We start from the raw sequence: 17,651 nt of genomic DNA, 5'->3' as shown, positions 1-17,651 counted from the left end.
CATTTCATCCAACAAAGTGCAATGAATAGAGGCATCAGCAATAATACAACAACTAATATAAAAGTAAAGACCATTTGTGGGCAAATTGGATGAAAGGTGTCTGGTCATTAAAGAGTTATTTCCAGTATGGAAATGTATCATCCATCCACCTGATAGGTGATAACTTGGTATGGTTTGAACGCCAAGACCAAGACAGATTCCAAGAATTGTGAGCTACCTCTCCTTTCCATAAATATATCATATTATCATTATAAATTATCTTTTATATGTAAACTCAGGTTTAATGTGTTACTCCTTCTCCATCCTCTGCTGCCTGATCCCTCTGCTCCTCTGTGCATCAGATTGCTGTGGCAATTTGACTCTTTCCTGTGATGTCATTCTCTTTGATCATGTAGCCTGGCTCAGGCAGCACAATGCTACCTGAGTTTTCCGGTGGTTACCTTGAAGCTATTAGTGCTTGGAATGTCATCTCTGCTGTATCAAGCATTGCTGTACTTCTTTGCTACTCTGTGGTTCCAAATCTGTTACATCAATCTCTGCTTTACAACTCTGCTATCATTTACGCACTGCTATACCCAATCCTACTTTTCAAACTCTAACGCATTGAGTCTACTCTACAACTCAGTTCTCCTACACTTGTTCCCCATCACTAAGTCAACTTTGGTACGTAACTGTTCCAGCTCTGGTGCTGGTTTCCAGTTCAGCTTCTCCAGTTTACACTAGGATTTCCCACACAGGATGCACATTAGCGAGAATAACGGCAGAAACTCAAACTTATATAGTTCACACAGCACCTGGGCATCAGAACATTAGCCCAAAAAGGAGTAAACTATAGCCCAAAGTTTATTATTAAAAAATTACAGATAAATAATTAAATAGATAACAAGTATTATCTATTTAATTATTTATCTGTAACTTTTTACTAATAAACCTTGGGATATAGCATAGTCTGTTTTTTGCTATTGCTTTCAAGCTACGCCCTGTTAGTTTCTCCAGTTGTGTAGCTGTTCTACATCTACCACTGTCATTCCAACTAGATTGTCTCGCTGCACCAACGTCACTGGTCCGTGCTACATTAGAACTGCTCATGTAGACCAAGGACTCAAAGGATCAATGTCTCCAGGTGACACTTAACACAATGAATGATTCTAAGAATATCTTGTTAGTATATATATATATATATATATATATATACCGTATTTTCCGGTGTATAAGACAACTGGGCGTATAAGACGACCCCCAACTTTTCCAGTTAAAATATAAAATCTTCTCAAAAGTCGGGGGTTGTCTTATGTGCTGGGTGTCGTCTTATAGGGTGGGTGCGGAGCAATTTGCGGTCGACGTATATAGTGGGGGGGGAGTGGTCCCGATGACGAGGTGAGGGAGCGCCTCACCAGGAAGGTGTAAGTGAAGCAAACTGCCAGCGTCTGGGATGCCAGGGTTATGCAAAAAAGAGAGAAAGCGGTGCTGTGCCTAGAAAAACACTCCTCTGTCACTCATCTGGCTCGCCCTTGTATCCTATTATCTCCTTCTCTGCCTCTGCTTCACTTACACCTTCCCGGTGAGGTGCCCCTCACCTCGTCATTGGGGTCGCTCCCCCCACAATATTCGGCGACCGCAGATTACTCCGCACCTGCCCTATAAGACGACACCTGGCGTATAAGACGATAGCCAACTTTTGAGAAGATTTTCATGGGTTAAAAAGTAGTCTTATACGCCAGAAAATACAGTATATATATATATACAGTATATATATATATATATATATATATGTGCTACTGTCTGCCGATGGTAGTTTGGTAACCTTTTGTATGAATCTGGTATCCTAAAGATACATTTAATGAGCACTACCAGCAAAAGATGAAAAAGAAAATGGCGCTAAGTCTTGAAAATTGACTATTCACTGCAGTACTGTAGTATAATAGGAGTTTCTGCTATTAATAATTCTCGATGTCATGTTTATCAGCCTCTGTCATTAGGAGTATAGCAGTTATGGCTTTCCTGCTCCCATCACTTGTGTTGAGATCAAGCCTGCAGCTGCTGAATGCCGAGAACTGCTCACCCATGAAATAGTCAGCATCTAATGCAAGTGGTAGCTTACCAACTAATGATCCAATAAATAATGCACCTCGGCTTTAGAAATCAGGAGATATTTGTTTACTTCTTTATTATTAGATGTAGATGAAAGGCTTAGTTGTAAGTTTTGATCATCTTACAGAACAGCCTCACAACTAAAAGGCTTTACAGAAGCAGAGCTCCTTTTTTTTTTGCAACGTATCAGTCTAATTGTTTGTCAATTTAATTGCACCTTTAACAAACAAAACACTTTGACCCGCATTGACTTGTTGGCCTCGGTCATTTCAACTGCCAAGTCCACTTTAAAGTTCATATTCCACAAAAATGAAATGGCTTCTGGCTGAAATGGTCCACATGAGAAGCGAGTACCGGAATAAATGAATTATATAGAGAGGTGGACCTTAATGACTTCTTTGCCTGAGACAGAAACTGAACCGATAAACCTTTTATTTATATAACTAGCTTATGTGTCTAATTTATTCACTGTTTAGAGATACTGATTTACATCTTGCTATTTGAATACACTGGGAAAATGAAGCGCCTGGTATATATAGTAAACCTTTACATAGATCTACGTGCACATATACCATACTGGTATACTGTATGTCAACATAACTTTTGGAATACTGTATAGAAAAATGTATTATGCATTTATTTTCTGTACGGAAAGATATTGTTAAAAACGTATATTGTTTGGTATCAAGTTTTTTAACAATGGTAGTCAACTGGCAAAGCGTCCCATACTATACCTACAGTGGCATATATAGGTAGCACAGCATGTAACATATCAGCGATTTACCATTATTTTACCTCTATCTATAAGGTGGATCCAACTGGATTCAATATGCAAGGGATTGACTATATTAATCCTCCAAATCTTGGTGATGATCATCATGGAAAATAGTTCAATAGGGAAGCCTTCTGTTTAAAATGGACACGAGAGTTCCTCGTGGTTTAAATAAGAACCAGTATTTATTACTACACTATTAAAGCTCCACCTGGTCAGCTCGCCTGGGGACGGTCGTCACCGCGATCCAGTGGGTCCACTCCAGGAATCATAACACTGACATCATGTCTGCAGAGCAGAAGCTTCTTTTACACTTCGGTCTATCAACAGGGCAGGACTTCTGACTTCATTCTGATTGATAGCCGGATCCAGCTGCCTAACTGGGTGAGGCGGCTGTCAATCAGAATGATGTCGGAAGTCACGCCCTTTCGCATCAGCAGAGGCAGCTGAATTCCTGGCAGGAGCGGTCTGTGATCGCTCTGTGATCACTCTGTGCTGGGGAAGAAAGGCATCATGCACAACAGGCAAGTAAGTTGCAGTTACCGGCCTGTTAGTGCTTATGCATATTTTTTGCTTTTCCATAAAGTACCGGATATACCCTTTAAATTCGCTTGTGGTCATTTTTTTTCATGCTAATTATAATGAATCCATTATATATATATTCTGTGTAATTTCATCCAATTGTTATATTTATAGTCTCTCTTAATCTATTCCTTGTTTATACCCTTTATATATATTTGACTATCTATTTATACATTTACTATGTCATTCATTTAAAGGGAACTTGTCACCCCCCCAGGCGTTTGTAACTAAAAGAGCCACCTTGTGCAGCACTAATGCTGCATTCTGACAAGGTGGCTCTTTTAGTTCTTGGTGCTGTAACTGCAGAAATAATCGATTTTGCAATTTGTCCAAAATACCTTGAAATAGTCCTGGGGGCAGGTCTTTCCCCCCTAATGCAGATGCAGCACCGCCGTCACTCATGCCCTCTTGGCGCCTGGCGCCGCCTCGTCAGACTGGGGGGGTGACAGGTTCCCTTTAATTGTCTTTTTGTATGGCAGGTGTTAAAACTTGCCTGATTCTGATATTTGTTCAGTGTATGATGCTGTTTTTAATTGGTTTATATGGCTTTCTGGGAATCTGGTTTGTGCTTTGACTAAGAACACACAGTGTGTTCGAAACGTGTCTGAAAAGCTTCCTTTTTTCCCTTTTCCCCTGCTTTTATGTGTGGATGTTATTGAATTTTGCTAAATAAAGAGGTTTTTTTAAACTTTTTATCCATTTGTGAGTGCCAGACATTCATTCTTTTTTGCTGTGGACGATGCTATTATTGAGTCTGCGCACCCGATTTCCTGGTGAGCTGACGATTCCTCCATTTGGTGTTACAATGGCATTTGTTACATCCTTCAATGAGAGGTGTAAACATCGCCTAAAAACTGGAAATTGGTTATGTCAGGGTCCAGAGACATCTGCAGTCCTCCCACGACCTCCTTCTATCCTCCACACTTGTACGCGTCCCTCATCCGTTGCCTCCAAGCCTTCCTCTGGAATTCTGTGTCCCAACATGAATAATTATCCACCACATTGAGAACTTTCAGATGGAACTGGTTAAACTGATGCCATTATAACCTATGAGGCTACTTTCACACATCAGTTTCAGGCTCAATCTGGCTAATTTTGAAAAAAACGGATCTGTTGCAAATTGTAAAAAACTGATGCAACGGATCCGCTTTTTTGCGGGATCTGACTTGCTGATCCTGGGAGAATATATGACTAGCTGCTCTGGGGGGAGAGAGAGAGGGTGAGAGACCCCAGAATGGAAAATGCATGCTTAGTTTATCATTAGACGGATCCTTTGCTATAGGGTTCCATTATAGCAAATGACGGACGGCGACGGATCCGTTGCTGTCCATTTTGACTGACACAAAAAACGTTCCTATGTCCGTTTTCTCCAGCCACCGGAAAACAAATTTTCTACGGATCCGGCGAAAAATGGATGAAACGGATGAAACGTGAGGCCATCCGTCACAATCCGTCGTTAATACAAGTCTATGAGAAAAAAACAGATCCGGCGGCAACTTTTGCCGGATTTGTTTTTTTCAAAGTTCACCGGATTGTGACTGATGACAAAGAACTGATGTGTGAAAGCAGCCTAAGCCCTGGACATGTTTAATGGAATGCCATTACAGCACATGGGTGACGGATGTCATTTTTCCTTGGTAACTGTTAAGGATATGTAAAATAGCTCTGTCACCCATAGTTTATAATTGTATATTGGAACTGCCATTAACAAAGGCTTCTGAAAAAACTTAGTGTATGAACAGTTGAATAGATTCCTATTAGTGATGAGTGAACGTGCTTGCATAATGTGTTATCAGAGTATCTTGGGCATGCTTGGATAACATGCTCGAGTCCCTGGGGCTGCATGTTTAGCGGCTGTTAGACAATCCCGGGATGTGTTGGGGCTATCTAACAGCCACAAAACATGCAGCCGCAGGGACTCAAACATATTATCTGAGCACGCCCAAGATACTCGGATAACACTGTAGCATGCTTGTATAACATGGTATCCGAGCACATTCGCTCATCACTAATGCCTATAACTGATTCCCATGACAGAGTCACCCGTGACCCATAGATTTCCATGTTCCAAAAACTACCGTATATATTGGTAGCTAATATTTTTTTACCGCTTAATGTTGTCAGTTGCAAAAAAACAACAAAAAAACAGTCTACTACTCTATCCCATGTCTTTCTTTTGTGGTATACCAATATAGATTGTCAAGAGGGAAGCAAAATGGACACTCTTTTGGCCTCTTTTAAGCCTCCTCATGTTGTCATGCCAGAGCTGGGATGTCACTCTCCACAAGGAGAAACGTTACCCCTTAGATTATTTATCACATGTAGCTGTATAAGACACACAGCAACTATTTTGTGGCAAATTTAAATAGTGAGAAGATGTGACAGCTAACATCCATATACTGAAGAGAAAAAAGGGTGGCACTCACCATTTCAAAAATCCAATCTTTATTGTGATGATTTAAAACATCTTCAGCAGGGGGGTGTAGAATGGGAAGAAAAAAAATCAGAGGACAGCCGTTTCATACTCCCTTGCACTTCTACCGGACCCGCAAGGGAGCACGAAATGACCGTCGTCTGATTTTTTCTTCCCGTTCTACAACCCCCTGCTGAAGATGTTTTAAATCGTCACAATAAAGATTGGATTTTAGAAACGGTGAGTGCCACCCATTTTTCTCTTCAGTATATGGATTTATGTAATTGTTTACAGGGTTTGGCACCCGTGAATCCGAAAGAGCGGTGTATTTGACGTGGTAATCACACACAGTGGATATTTGGGCTCAGGTGTTGCAGCAGTGCAGGATTCTTTCTTCTATAGTAGTGATTCTGTGACAGCTAAAAGCCTAGCCACAAAGATAGTTATAGCCACTAAACACTGAATAAACTGTACAGATAGTGTGTGACAGCACAGCAGTGAAGAACGGTGAATATCCATTTAGCCATAGTCATAGATGCTTAGGTCACTTTGGTATTTCTAAGACTATATTTACTTTAAAGAGCATGAATCAGGTTGGATACTGTCCCAGAAGACCTAAAAGTGTCATATATGTCATTTTCAAGGCGGTTGGATGCAATTATGTGCTTTCAATTCATAGAGAATTGATTTTCCACAGTTCAAACTTTTGGGGGAAAATTTTTGTAAAGTTGGCAATTTTGAATTTCAAAAGATTTGCTTATCTCTAAACATTTCATGATTCATGTCAAGCGGCGGAAGAAATATAAATTCTCACAGGTAATTTATATTGTAATGGTTTCCACAAAACATTTAAAGGGAACCTGTCACCCCCAAGATCGAAGATGAGCTAAGCCCACCACCATTAGGGGCTTATCTAAAGCATTCTGGAATGCTGTAGTTAAGCCCCCGATGTATCCTGAAAGATGAGAAAAAGAGGTTAGATTATACTCACCAGGGGGGCAGTCCAATCTGATGGGCGTCGCGGTCCGGGTCCGGCGCCTCCCATCTTCATAGTATGACGTCCTCTTCTTGTCTTCATGCTGCGGCTCCAGCACAGGCCTACTTTGTCTGCACTGTTGAGAGCAGAACAAAGTACTGCAGTGCGCAGGCGCTGGGCCTCTTTGACCTTTCCCGGCGGCTGCGCACTGCAGTACTTTGCTCTGCCCTCAACAGAGCAGACAGTACGCCTGTGCCGGAGCCGCAGAGTGAATACAAGAAGAGGATGTCATCATAAGAAGATGGGAGGCCCCGGACCGGCCCGCGATGCCCATTGGACCGGACCGCAGCGGGACCGCCACTGGGTGAGTATAATATAACCTTTATTTCTCATCTTTCAGGATACATCGGGGGCTTATCTACAGCATTACAGAATGCTGTAGGTAAGACCCTGAGATGTTGTTGGGCTTAGCTCATCTTTGATTTTGGGGGTGACAGGTTCCCTTTAAACACAGGGACTGTCAAACGGGACCCAACAATATTATTTAGATACTCCAACAAAAAGTATCAGTACATGTCAACTGTAAAAAAAAAAATTCAGACTAGATGTTCATTACGAGCCCCTGATACTGCCGCTTTAATCTTTTATCAAAAGTAATACTTTCAGAAGTTTTCAATTCATTGCACATATGCACTGTGCGAGAGATATAACTAACACAATGTTATTTAACAATCAAAAGGAAGGAACAAAGAGTGCAGCCATCCTTGAATATTACAAAACTAATTATACCTTAACAGAACATCTGTGAGTCTTTATAAATCAGCTCCGCATTTTGACTACAGTCACTCACTTATTTGCAATGTACATTCTAAGACAGAAAGGAGTAGCAGGGGGGCCAAATAAACCTTTCTAATTAAAATGTGTCAGAGCTATCTAATGATTTAGGAACTGTATATATTAGATACAAAGGATTAGCCTGCCCCGAATATCAGAAAGAACAGACGCCTCCTTACCACGACCACATTTTTTTTAATGCAAAGTGTACAAAATGTGTATGAAGGAAAGTGAATAGTTGCCAATAATTTCCCGTTGCCGCATTCAGTTCTATATTTGTCCTTACAAATCATCTTTTTTCTTTTATTTTTCTTTTTTTTTACCTTGACTGCTGGTACAGGTTTCTTTGGATGGAAGGGTTTCTTTTCATTTGTAGAAGCATTTGCATTTTCAGAAAGTGACTTGATCTTGTTCTCAGCAATGATTCTCTTTCGCTGATCTAAAAATGGTCCAAAACTTGGCAGTTTCTGGAAAAGAAGGTAAAAAGGAAAAAGTTAATACAAATTATATTTTTTTATGTTTTTTTCAGAGTTAGATAAAATATGTCACTGTATCTTTATTGATCAGTAGTCCATAATCAGTAGCTCTTCAGCTGAATTTTTTTTATTGTAGCATGATGTCATATAACTTGGTTGTTGAAAGCCACATACTGTTAGGCAGGCTGATGAAGTAATGTTGATCTGAGATGTTTTTAGCCACATATCCTGGAAAACTTGTCATTAGGACAATTATAAACTCTATTTTATACCAGTATAATCGTAGCGCAAATAAGATCAAGCAGCAGTTTACGCTTGTACGAAATTGGGTAACGCAGAAGGACAATGATCCGATCCTAAGAATAATGTTAAATTGACATTGGAATTGCAAAAGGAAACTAGGAATGGCCAAGTCAAAACCAAAGCCCTACTCTTTAACTCCTTAGATTAACCCCTTAACGACCAGAAGTATTTTTGATTTTGCATTTTCGTTTTTTGCTCCCTTTCTTCCCAGAGCCATAACTTTTAAATTTTTTCGTCAATATGGCCATGTGAGAGCTTGTTTTTTGCGGGACGAGTTGTACTTTTCAATGATACTATTGGTTTTAACATATAATGTACTAAAAAACAGGAAAAAAATTCCAAGTGTGATAAAATTGCAAAAAAAGTGCAATTTCACAATTTTTTTTTGTTTTGCTTTTTTACTATGTTCACTAAATGCTAAATGTGACCTGCCATAATGATACTCCAGGTCATTTCGAGTTCATAGACACCAAACATGTCTAGATTCTTTTTTATCTAGGTGGTGAAAACAAATTCCAAAGTTTGTTGAAAAAAAAAATTTGCTCCATTTTCCGATACCCATAGCATCCCCATTTTTCTTGATCTCGGGTTGAGTGAGGGCTTATTTTTTGTGCACCAAGCTGACGTTTTCAATGACACCATATTGATTCAGATACAATCTTTTCATTGACCATTATTGCATTTTAATGCAAAGTTGTGGTGACCAAGAAAACAATTCTGGCATTTTGAGTCATCATTACAGTGTTTCCTGTGCAAACGCACTTCTCACTGCCTTGCCGATGACAGAGCAAAGTACTATAGTGTGCATGCGCTGGCTTTACTTCTGGGTCATCTGTGCTCTTTGGTGCCTACCATAGTACTGTGCTGTGCCCTCAGCAAGTCAGAGAAAAGCACACTTGTGCATGAGCGCAATTGGGGGCACTGTGTAGATGACGTAGGATGCATGTTTCACATGAAGCATAGAAATAGGACACTGTTATAGGAAGCAAGCAGATGCCTGATCAAGACCAGAGACGCCACTGGTTATAATAAAAGGTCTTTTTAGGATCTGCAGACGTAATTGGGGACACATTAGAATGCTGTAAAAGAGGACTTAAAGATGATGGCTGTAATTTATTTTGGGAAAATCTGGTGACAAGTTCCTTATAATATTTAACAAATAATATGTAAAGACCAAAATTATATGGTGGACCATCACCAGTCCACCAAGATCAAAATATCAGCTGGTTTATCCCAAATCATTCCACAAATCACAATGTATCTTTAAATAACAGAAGTATTTGACAGCTAAATATTATTGTATAAGCTCTTTTATTGTATGATGAACATGAAGGGTATTTGAGGCTACAAAAATGATCAGCCGTCCACTACATAGATGATAATTGTTAGATCGATGTGGGTCCGACCATCTATATTTTTTGCAGACTTGTAAAATAGTGGAAGATGACTGGTTCATCCCCTTCTTAAAGATTTGCTGTTTTGGCATAATGCTATATTTTTATGTTGCTTTGTACCTGCTACCCACTGTAAATATGTTTCTTCAATTACTTCAGTAAAATAAAGTTTGTTTTCATTCATTGGGTTGACTTCTACTTTCACCAAATTGTGGGTTCCTAAATTATATGTCAATTAACAGCAAGTGGCTACCGAGGAAGAGTTGTATGGAAGGTACTGACATAAACAAACAAGGAGGAACCCGCCTCACTGATAGTAAAAGTTGCAATCAAACAGCTCGCCATCTTTGACCTTACAAAAAACCTTTTCAAGAATAATCAGTTTCAGACATGTAGAAAGCCAAGACTTTGGTTACAGATAGCTGGTTGGTTGCTCATTGGTGTTTGACATTCGAGATGTTGGGACTTCAAGAAGCGCAGAAAGAGATTTTTTTAAGGTATCGATTCCACAATAAACAGCTAATTTGAAAATAGTAAACATAACAATTTTGTAGTTCTAATAAGCATTGCATATTTCCACTTTTTTGAGACTATCTTTTATGTTTCTCATATTGATCCAAACTACAAAAAAACACATTACACTCTCACGCCTGTATATTTTCAAAAAAATTGATATCTGGCAATTTTTTTTTTTTTTAAAAAAGCTTAATTTACAATCATGAGGACTTTGTGTAATCTTACATCAAATTGTGACGTTTTGTAAAAATGCACCAAAAATTGTGTGCTGAGGACAAAAGTTTGACTCAACTGGAATTTGAGAAGCACAACAAATCTTAAACATAAAACTGATGCAATAAAAAGAAATAAATGTGAAGAGCGCAAGTTAAAATCTAAGCCACATTCCTTATATTTTAATTAGGACATTTGTGTAAGTTCTTAATGTATTAAAATATTTAATGGAGGGGTTTTTTGGGGGTGTAGGTATGTTACATTGGTGGTCTATGTTAAGGAATAAGTTAAAATGTGACTTTTATTAATATCAACTAAAATACTGGTGCACAAAAACAATACCATCACCAAATTAGAGAAAAAATCTTAAGACAGAAAAGGCCAAGGGAGGTGCCTGGCCCTACTCTAATAACTAAAAAGCACCCTACCTGACAACGGAGGTTGGCACCCTTTTCCTGCACAATGGTGCCCCCACTCACCGTTGACTGTCCCTTCTACCCCTCAGAAAGCCCTATGGGAAGGGGTGAAATTCCCACTATATTAGACCATTAGTGTAGGTTGCTTTTTAGTTATTAGAGTAGGGCCAGGCACCTCCCTTGCCCTTTTCTGTCTCAATATATTTGCCCTACTTTGGTGATGGTATTGTTTTTGTGCACCAGTATTTTAGTTGGTATTAATAAAAGTTACATTTTAACCTAGTATACTGGGGTTTTCTCTGTGAATTAGTTGCAATTTATACTCCAATTATTCTTTTGTACTGTGATTAGTATTCTATCTTAAGGAATATTATTATTTATTATTATAGTGCCATTTATTCCATGGTGCTTTACATGTGAGGAGGGGTATACATAATAAAAAACAAGTACAATAATCTTATTCAATACAAGTCACGACTGGTACATGAGGAGAGAGGACTCTGGCCACGAGGGCTCACAATCTACAAGGGATGGGTGAGAATACATTAGGCGAGAGTAGAGCTCGTCGTGCAGCAGTTTGGTCGATCGGTGGTTACTGCAGGTTTTAGGCTTGTCGGAAGAGGTGGGTCAATAGGGGTTCAAAAGTTGAAGAACTGAGTTGTGGAATCTCTGGACCTTGACAGAAGTTGAAGGTTGAAGTGGTCATTATCATTACAGTGCTTAAAGTGCCACAGTCTCTTCTTTCTAATGAGTGGCCAATAGTGATGAGCAAGTATACTCGTTGCTCAGTTTTCCCAAGCACACTCGGGTGGTCTCCGAGTATTTGTGAGTGCTCGGGATTTAGTTTTTGTCATTGCAGCTGCATGATTTATGGTTTCTAGCCTGCCTGAATACATGTGGGGGTTGCCTGGTTGCTAGCGAGTACCCACATGCATTCAAGCTGTCTAGCAGCCGCAAATCATGCAGCTGTGTCAACAAAAACTAAATCTCCGAGCAGTCACAAATACTCGGAGACCACCTGAGTGTGCTCGGGAAAACCCGAGCAACAAGTATACTTACTCATCACTAGTGGCCAACAATCTACATTGCTAGGAAACTTCTTTTAGCACAGTAAGTAACAAGATTTGTGATTTTTTTGCTAATATGCAAACCATCCATATTAATCTACTCAACATTGCGATAGAATAAAATGTGCTAATCCCTTTAATATAGCAATTTAGAACATTAAAGCCAGGCTGTTATTTGAGCTGATATACACATAACAGTATTGAAACTTATAACATTTTATATGATATTCATACACTATAGTAGACATTTTGTAAAAGCTGAAATGCGCCAATTTAATGTCAAGATCTGCATCTGGTGGCTAATTGAGGATGGGCACTATCTGATTAGAGGTCATTAAAAAGGCATTTAGAACGGATCTTTCTCTGAAAATAAGTTAATTGATTTCCCATTTTGTGAATGAAACATTGTGATGAAGACTGGTTTATTGCTTTTTACTTGAGGGGAAGTACTTCAAGTATCATATTCACTAAGTACCACAAATGCAAAAAAATGAATAACCATTCCTTAAAAACCAATAGGGGAAAAATCTTGTTAGAGGTGATTAAACATGGCTGAGGTCTACAACTCAGCAAACATTCTGATTTCTATTCAAACATTTTGTCTTGGAAGTTCACGGTGCTGACATGCTTTTATCACATTAGCCAACTCCATGCAGATTCTCAGGTAACCTTAACTCATGCTTAATGCACAGTGGTCAATCCATGCAGATCTATATACAGTACACACATCTAAGAACATCTGGATAACTATATACAGTGGGTACGGAAAGTATTCAGACCCTTTAAATTTTTCACTCTGTTTCATTGCAGTCATTTGGAAAATTCAAAAAAGTTCATTTTTTTTCTAATTAATGTACACTCTGCACCCCCATCTTGACTGAAAAAAACAGAAATGTAGTAAACTTTGCAAACTTATTAAAAAACAAAAACTGAAAAATCACATGGTGATAAGTATTCAGACCTTTTGCTCAGTATTGAGTAGAAGAACCCTTTTGAGCTTGTGCAGCCATGAGTCTTCTTGGGAATGATGCAACAAGTTTTTCAGACCTGGATTTGGGGATCCTCTACCATTCTTCCTTGCAGATACTCTCCAGTTCCATCAGGTTGGATGGTGAACGTTGGTGGACGGCCATTTTCAGGTCTCTCCATAGATGCGCAATTGGATTTAGGTTAGGGCTAAGGCTGGGCCAGTCAAGAATGGGCACAGAGTTGTACTGAAGCCGCTCCTTTGTTATTTTAGATGTGTGCTTAGGGTCATTGTCTTGTTAGAAGGTTAATCTTCAGCCAAGTCTGTGTTGCAGAGCCCTCAGGAAGAGGTTTTTATACAGGATATCTCTGTACTTGGCCGTATTCATGTTTCCTTCAATGACAACCAGTTATCCTGTCCCTGCAGATAAAAAACAACCCCCATAGCATGATGCTGCCACCACCATGTTCCACTGTTGTGAATGTATTGGGCAGGTGATAAGCAGTGCCTGGTTTTCTCCGCACATACCACTTAGAATTATCACCAAAAAGGTCTATATTCATCTCATCAGACCAGATAATCTTATTTCTCATAGTCTGTGAGTTCATCATGTGTGTTTTTAGCAAACTCTATGTGGGCTTTCATATGTTTTGCACTGAGGAGAGGCCACTCTGCCATAAAGGCCTGAGTGGTGGAGGGCTGCAGTGATAGTTGACTCTGTGGAACTTTCTCCCATCTCCCTACTGCATCTCTGGAGCTCAGCTACAGTGATCTTGGGGTTCTTCTTTACCTCTCTCACCAAGGCTCTTCTCTGACGATTGCTCAATTTGGCTGGACAGCCAGGTCTAAGAAGACTTCTGGTGGTCCCAAACTTCTTCCATTTAAGGATTATGGAGGCCACTGTGCTCTTAGAAACCTTGGGTACTGCAGAAATTCTTTTGTAACCTTGGCCAGATCTGTGCCTTGCCACAATTCTGTCTCTGAGCTCCGTGGCCAATTCCTTTGACCTCATGATTCTCATTTGATCTGACATGCACTGTGAGCTGTGAGGTCTTATATAGACAGGTGTGCGCCTTTCCAAATCAAGTGCTATCAGTTTAATTAAACACAGCTGGACTCCAATGAAAGAGTAGAACCATCTCAAGGAGGATCACAAGGAAATGGACAGCATGCGACTTAAATATGAGAGTCTGAGCAAAGGGTCTAAATACTTATGACCATGTGATATTTCAGTTTTTCTATTTTATTAAATTTGCAAAAATTTCTACATGTCTGTTTTTTTCAGTCAACATGGGGTGCGGAGTGTACATTAATGAGGAAAAAAATTAACTTTTTTGAATTTGCCAAATGGCTGCAATGAAGCAAAGAGTGAAAAATTTGAAGGGCTCTGAATACTTTCCGTACCCACTGTAAATAATTGGAAACCTGAAAAGTCATAGATAAATTTTTTCTTTCAATTTATTCAAACATAGCAAACAAAACAGTAAAAATTAAAAGCCTTCAATAAAATGTGGCAGCGTAATATTTTTGCAAGGAAATGTTAATAAACTTTGTCAACTGCACGGACACAAGAGCTGTAATAAAATCCTATATAGCGTATTTTTAAGATTACAATGATATTTCTTTCTTCCAGTTTGAACAGTAACTTTAATGCTATCTCACGCACAATTAATTTTAAGACTAATACTTTAAAGTGTGCAGCATATTTGGCTTAATCGTCATGGGTTATTAGTTTTTTCTATGGGGTAATGATGGTTCTTGCATATTTACTTAAATGTGTCATTTTATATCCATTTTATGTCCATTAAAGTGCATTAATTCTTTTTGTAAGCACTATTAAGACTTCAATTCCCTATGATATCCCCTTAGGTCAAGATATAATGCAACATTTGAAGTTTAACTGTGTTTGGTTACCAATTTTTGAGTCCTTTGTTCTGCCAGGTTTTCTACACAGGGAATTACTTACAGATCACTGAACTATTACTAGTAAAATTGAGCACTAAGTGATTGACAATAATGTTTCTATAATTATTTTTTTACTATGTTCTATGAACCATAAACTGGAACTGATTTTGCGGGCTGTAGTTTTAAATAATATTTCGACTCTTTTTTTATGAATTAATTATGAATTCCAAGAGAAAAAAAAAAGTTATTCGTGACAGTAGGAAGGAAAAAGATTTGGGGATATTTCTGATTGGCTTAGATTACACAGTACATGTCTGACATTACACGGGGAAAGCTTGCCGATTCGGCAAAAATGCAAATGCAAATATGTGCATTAAGAGAAAGTAAAAATGGGAGTGAAAAAGATCCAAAGCTAGCCATATACGATATTTCTGGTTGCACCACATCTAATACATATGGTACCAACAACTACTGAAGAAAGTCATCAATATCATAGATAAAGGGTAGGAGGATAGGCGTTCGAGATAACCGCGTTGCTACTGGAGGTAATAAGGTTCCACACTCCAAGGTACATGTTAGTCATTTCATTACGAGTTTCTGGCTTGGTTCAAATAATAAAACAATGTACATCTTCCTTGGCGTGTGAAATATCTTTACCTTCAGCAGCAAAGTATCATCTCTAAAGCCTATCTTCCTATCCATCATCTATTATCTGCAGAAGAAGGGAATCTTCTACCTGCTGGTGAGCTGCAGTTGATGGCCGTAAGACAAGCTGTCACTGGAGTTGTAACATTCACAACTCCACCAGGTGATCAATACCTCATCCCCTACCCCCAATAACACTTTACCATATCAACTTATGAGCCCTTGTCTCTTTCCTTTCTTTCTCATCAACATAATTGATAATGGATAGGTTAGACGTTAGAGATGACCGCGTTGGTGATGGAAGTAAAAAAGGTTCCACGCTCCAAGGTAGACGTAGGTCATTTCATTATGCATTTCTGGCTTGGTCATCTCCTACGCCTATTCTCCTACCCATTATTCCTTGTCTCCAGAAGAAGGGAATCTTCTACCTGCTGGTGAACTGAAGTTGCTGGCTCTAAGACAGTGTTCCCCAAGTCCGGTCTTCAAGAGCCACCAACAGGTCATGTTTTCAGGATTTCTTTAGTATTGCATAGGTGATGGAATTATTGCCTGTGCAGGTGATGCAATTATCACCTGTGCAATACTAAGGAAATCCTGAAAACATGACCTGTTGGTAGCTCTTGAGGACCAGACTTGGGCAACACTGCTCTAAGACAAGCTTTTACTAAAGCTGTAACATTAACAACTCCAGGTGAGCAATACCTCATCCCCTACCCCCCATTTTACCTTCCCATATCACCCTTTGAGTGCTTGTCTCTTTCTTTCTCATCAACATGATAGGTAGACTTTAAAGCTTTCCTGAAACATGAAGTGGAAATCATATGGGGGGAAAATAAGGTGTTTCAGATCAGGGTTCAATACTCTGGTTTCTTGGAGCCAACCATGTGTTTTATGACTGACCTTCATGTAAAATTACACTTCCTATTCTGGCAAAGTCAGGTGTTTGCAGGGGGTGTCAGAAGCTGGATGTTTGTGGAGGTTGTGTTCTAAAAGGTTTGGCCTCAAATGAGACGACCCTTAAAAGAAATATGTCACAAGGTTTGTGCTACCTAATCTAAGCACAATATAATGTAGGAACAGAGACCCTAATTCCAACGAAGGGTCACTTACTTGACTGCTTGCCGTAGTTTTCAGTGTTTGTTTTATGAGCAGGAGATTATTACTATATGACTAATAAATCTGCTGCCATATTGTTCTCCATATTCATGTGCACGAGATAATTCCACCCCTCCTATTGGTTGGCAGCTTTCTGCCTATGTACAGTGTACACAGAAAACTGCCATCAGTGATGTGGGCGGGGTTATAAAGAGCTCAGCATTCTGGAAACTGGTAGATCAGCAGCAGAAAAACGAGGATTTTATCAAAATGACTGTAAGCAGTCAAGTAAGTGACACATTGCCGGATTCAGGGTTTCTGCTCCTACATCATGCTGCTCTAAAATAGGGTTTCAAAAACCATGTTGATAGATTCTCTTTAATAAATGACTTTGTGTGTTTAGAGACATTTTTATATATTTATTAACAGCATAAAACAACGTCTGTTTTATTGAATACTTCTTATTGGAGATGACCAAATCTTTCGATATTCAGTTTTGTCAGCTTTGCATAATATTTGTGAAAAATGTACCATATTTTTCGGATTGAACGACACATTTTCCCCCCCTAAATTTGGGAGGAAAATGGGGGGTGTCTTATAATCTGAATGTAGCTTACCGGGGGTTGGCTGCTGTGAAGCGAAGTCACAGAAGGCAGGGTTATTGCTGCAGGAGGCTGGCGGTGGCAAGAGTGGAGCGATGCTGTGGGCTATGGTCCCTGGGCTGGGTAGAGGGGGTGTCCCAACAGCGCGAGGCTGTGGGCCTTGGGCTTTCAGAAAATATCGGCGATGTGTGTAGTTCCCACTCTGCCCATTGATTTCCCAACAGTGAAAAATGGCCGCCAGTGGTGGCGCATGCGCAGATTGAGATCTCGGCTCCCATGATCTCAGCATGATTTTGGCTCCCAAGATCTTAATCTGTGCATGCGCCGCTTCTGGCGGCCATTTTTCCAAAGCCCACCGCCAGGAGGTCAATGGGATGAGTGGAG

General features: G+C 39.5%; 1 protein-coding gene across 1 annotated transcript in view; it reads right to left on the bottom strand.

Annotated features, from left to right (window-relative positions):
• Window positions 1-17,651, bottom strand: part of DPYD (dihydropyrimidine dehydrogenase) — a 1,420,302-nt gene that overhangs the window by 21,909 nt on the left and 1,380,742 nt on the right. The window contains exon 21 of the mRNA XM_069737684.1: window positions 7,992-8,135. Coding sequence (XP_069593785.1) covers window positions 7,992-8,135 — 144 coding nt within the window. The remainder of the gene's footprint in view (window positions 1-7,991; window positions 8,136-17,651) is intronic.

The sequence above is a fragment of the Ranitomeya imitator genome, chromosome 8, assembly GCF_032444005.1.
Source record: "Ranitomeya imitator isolate aRanImi1 chromosome 8, aRanImi1.pri, whole genome shotgun sequence".
In the NCBI taxonomy this organism is placed as follows: Eukaryota; Metazoa; Chordata; class Amphibia; order Anura; family Dendrobatidae; genus Ranitomeya; species Ranitomeya imitator.
The sequence above is the reverse complement of the archived record's forward strand: the minus strand, read 5'-3'. Positions and strand labels throughout refer to the sequence as shown.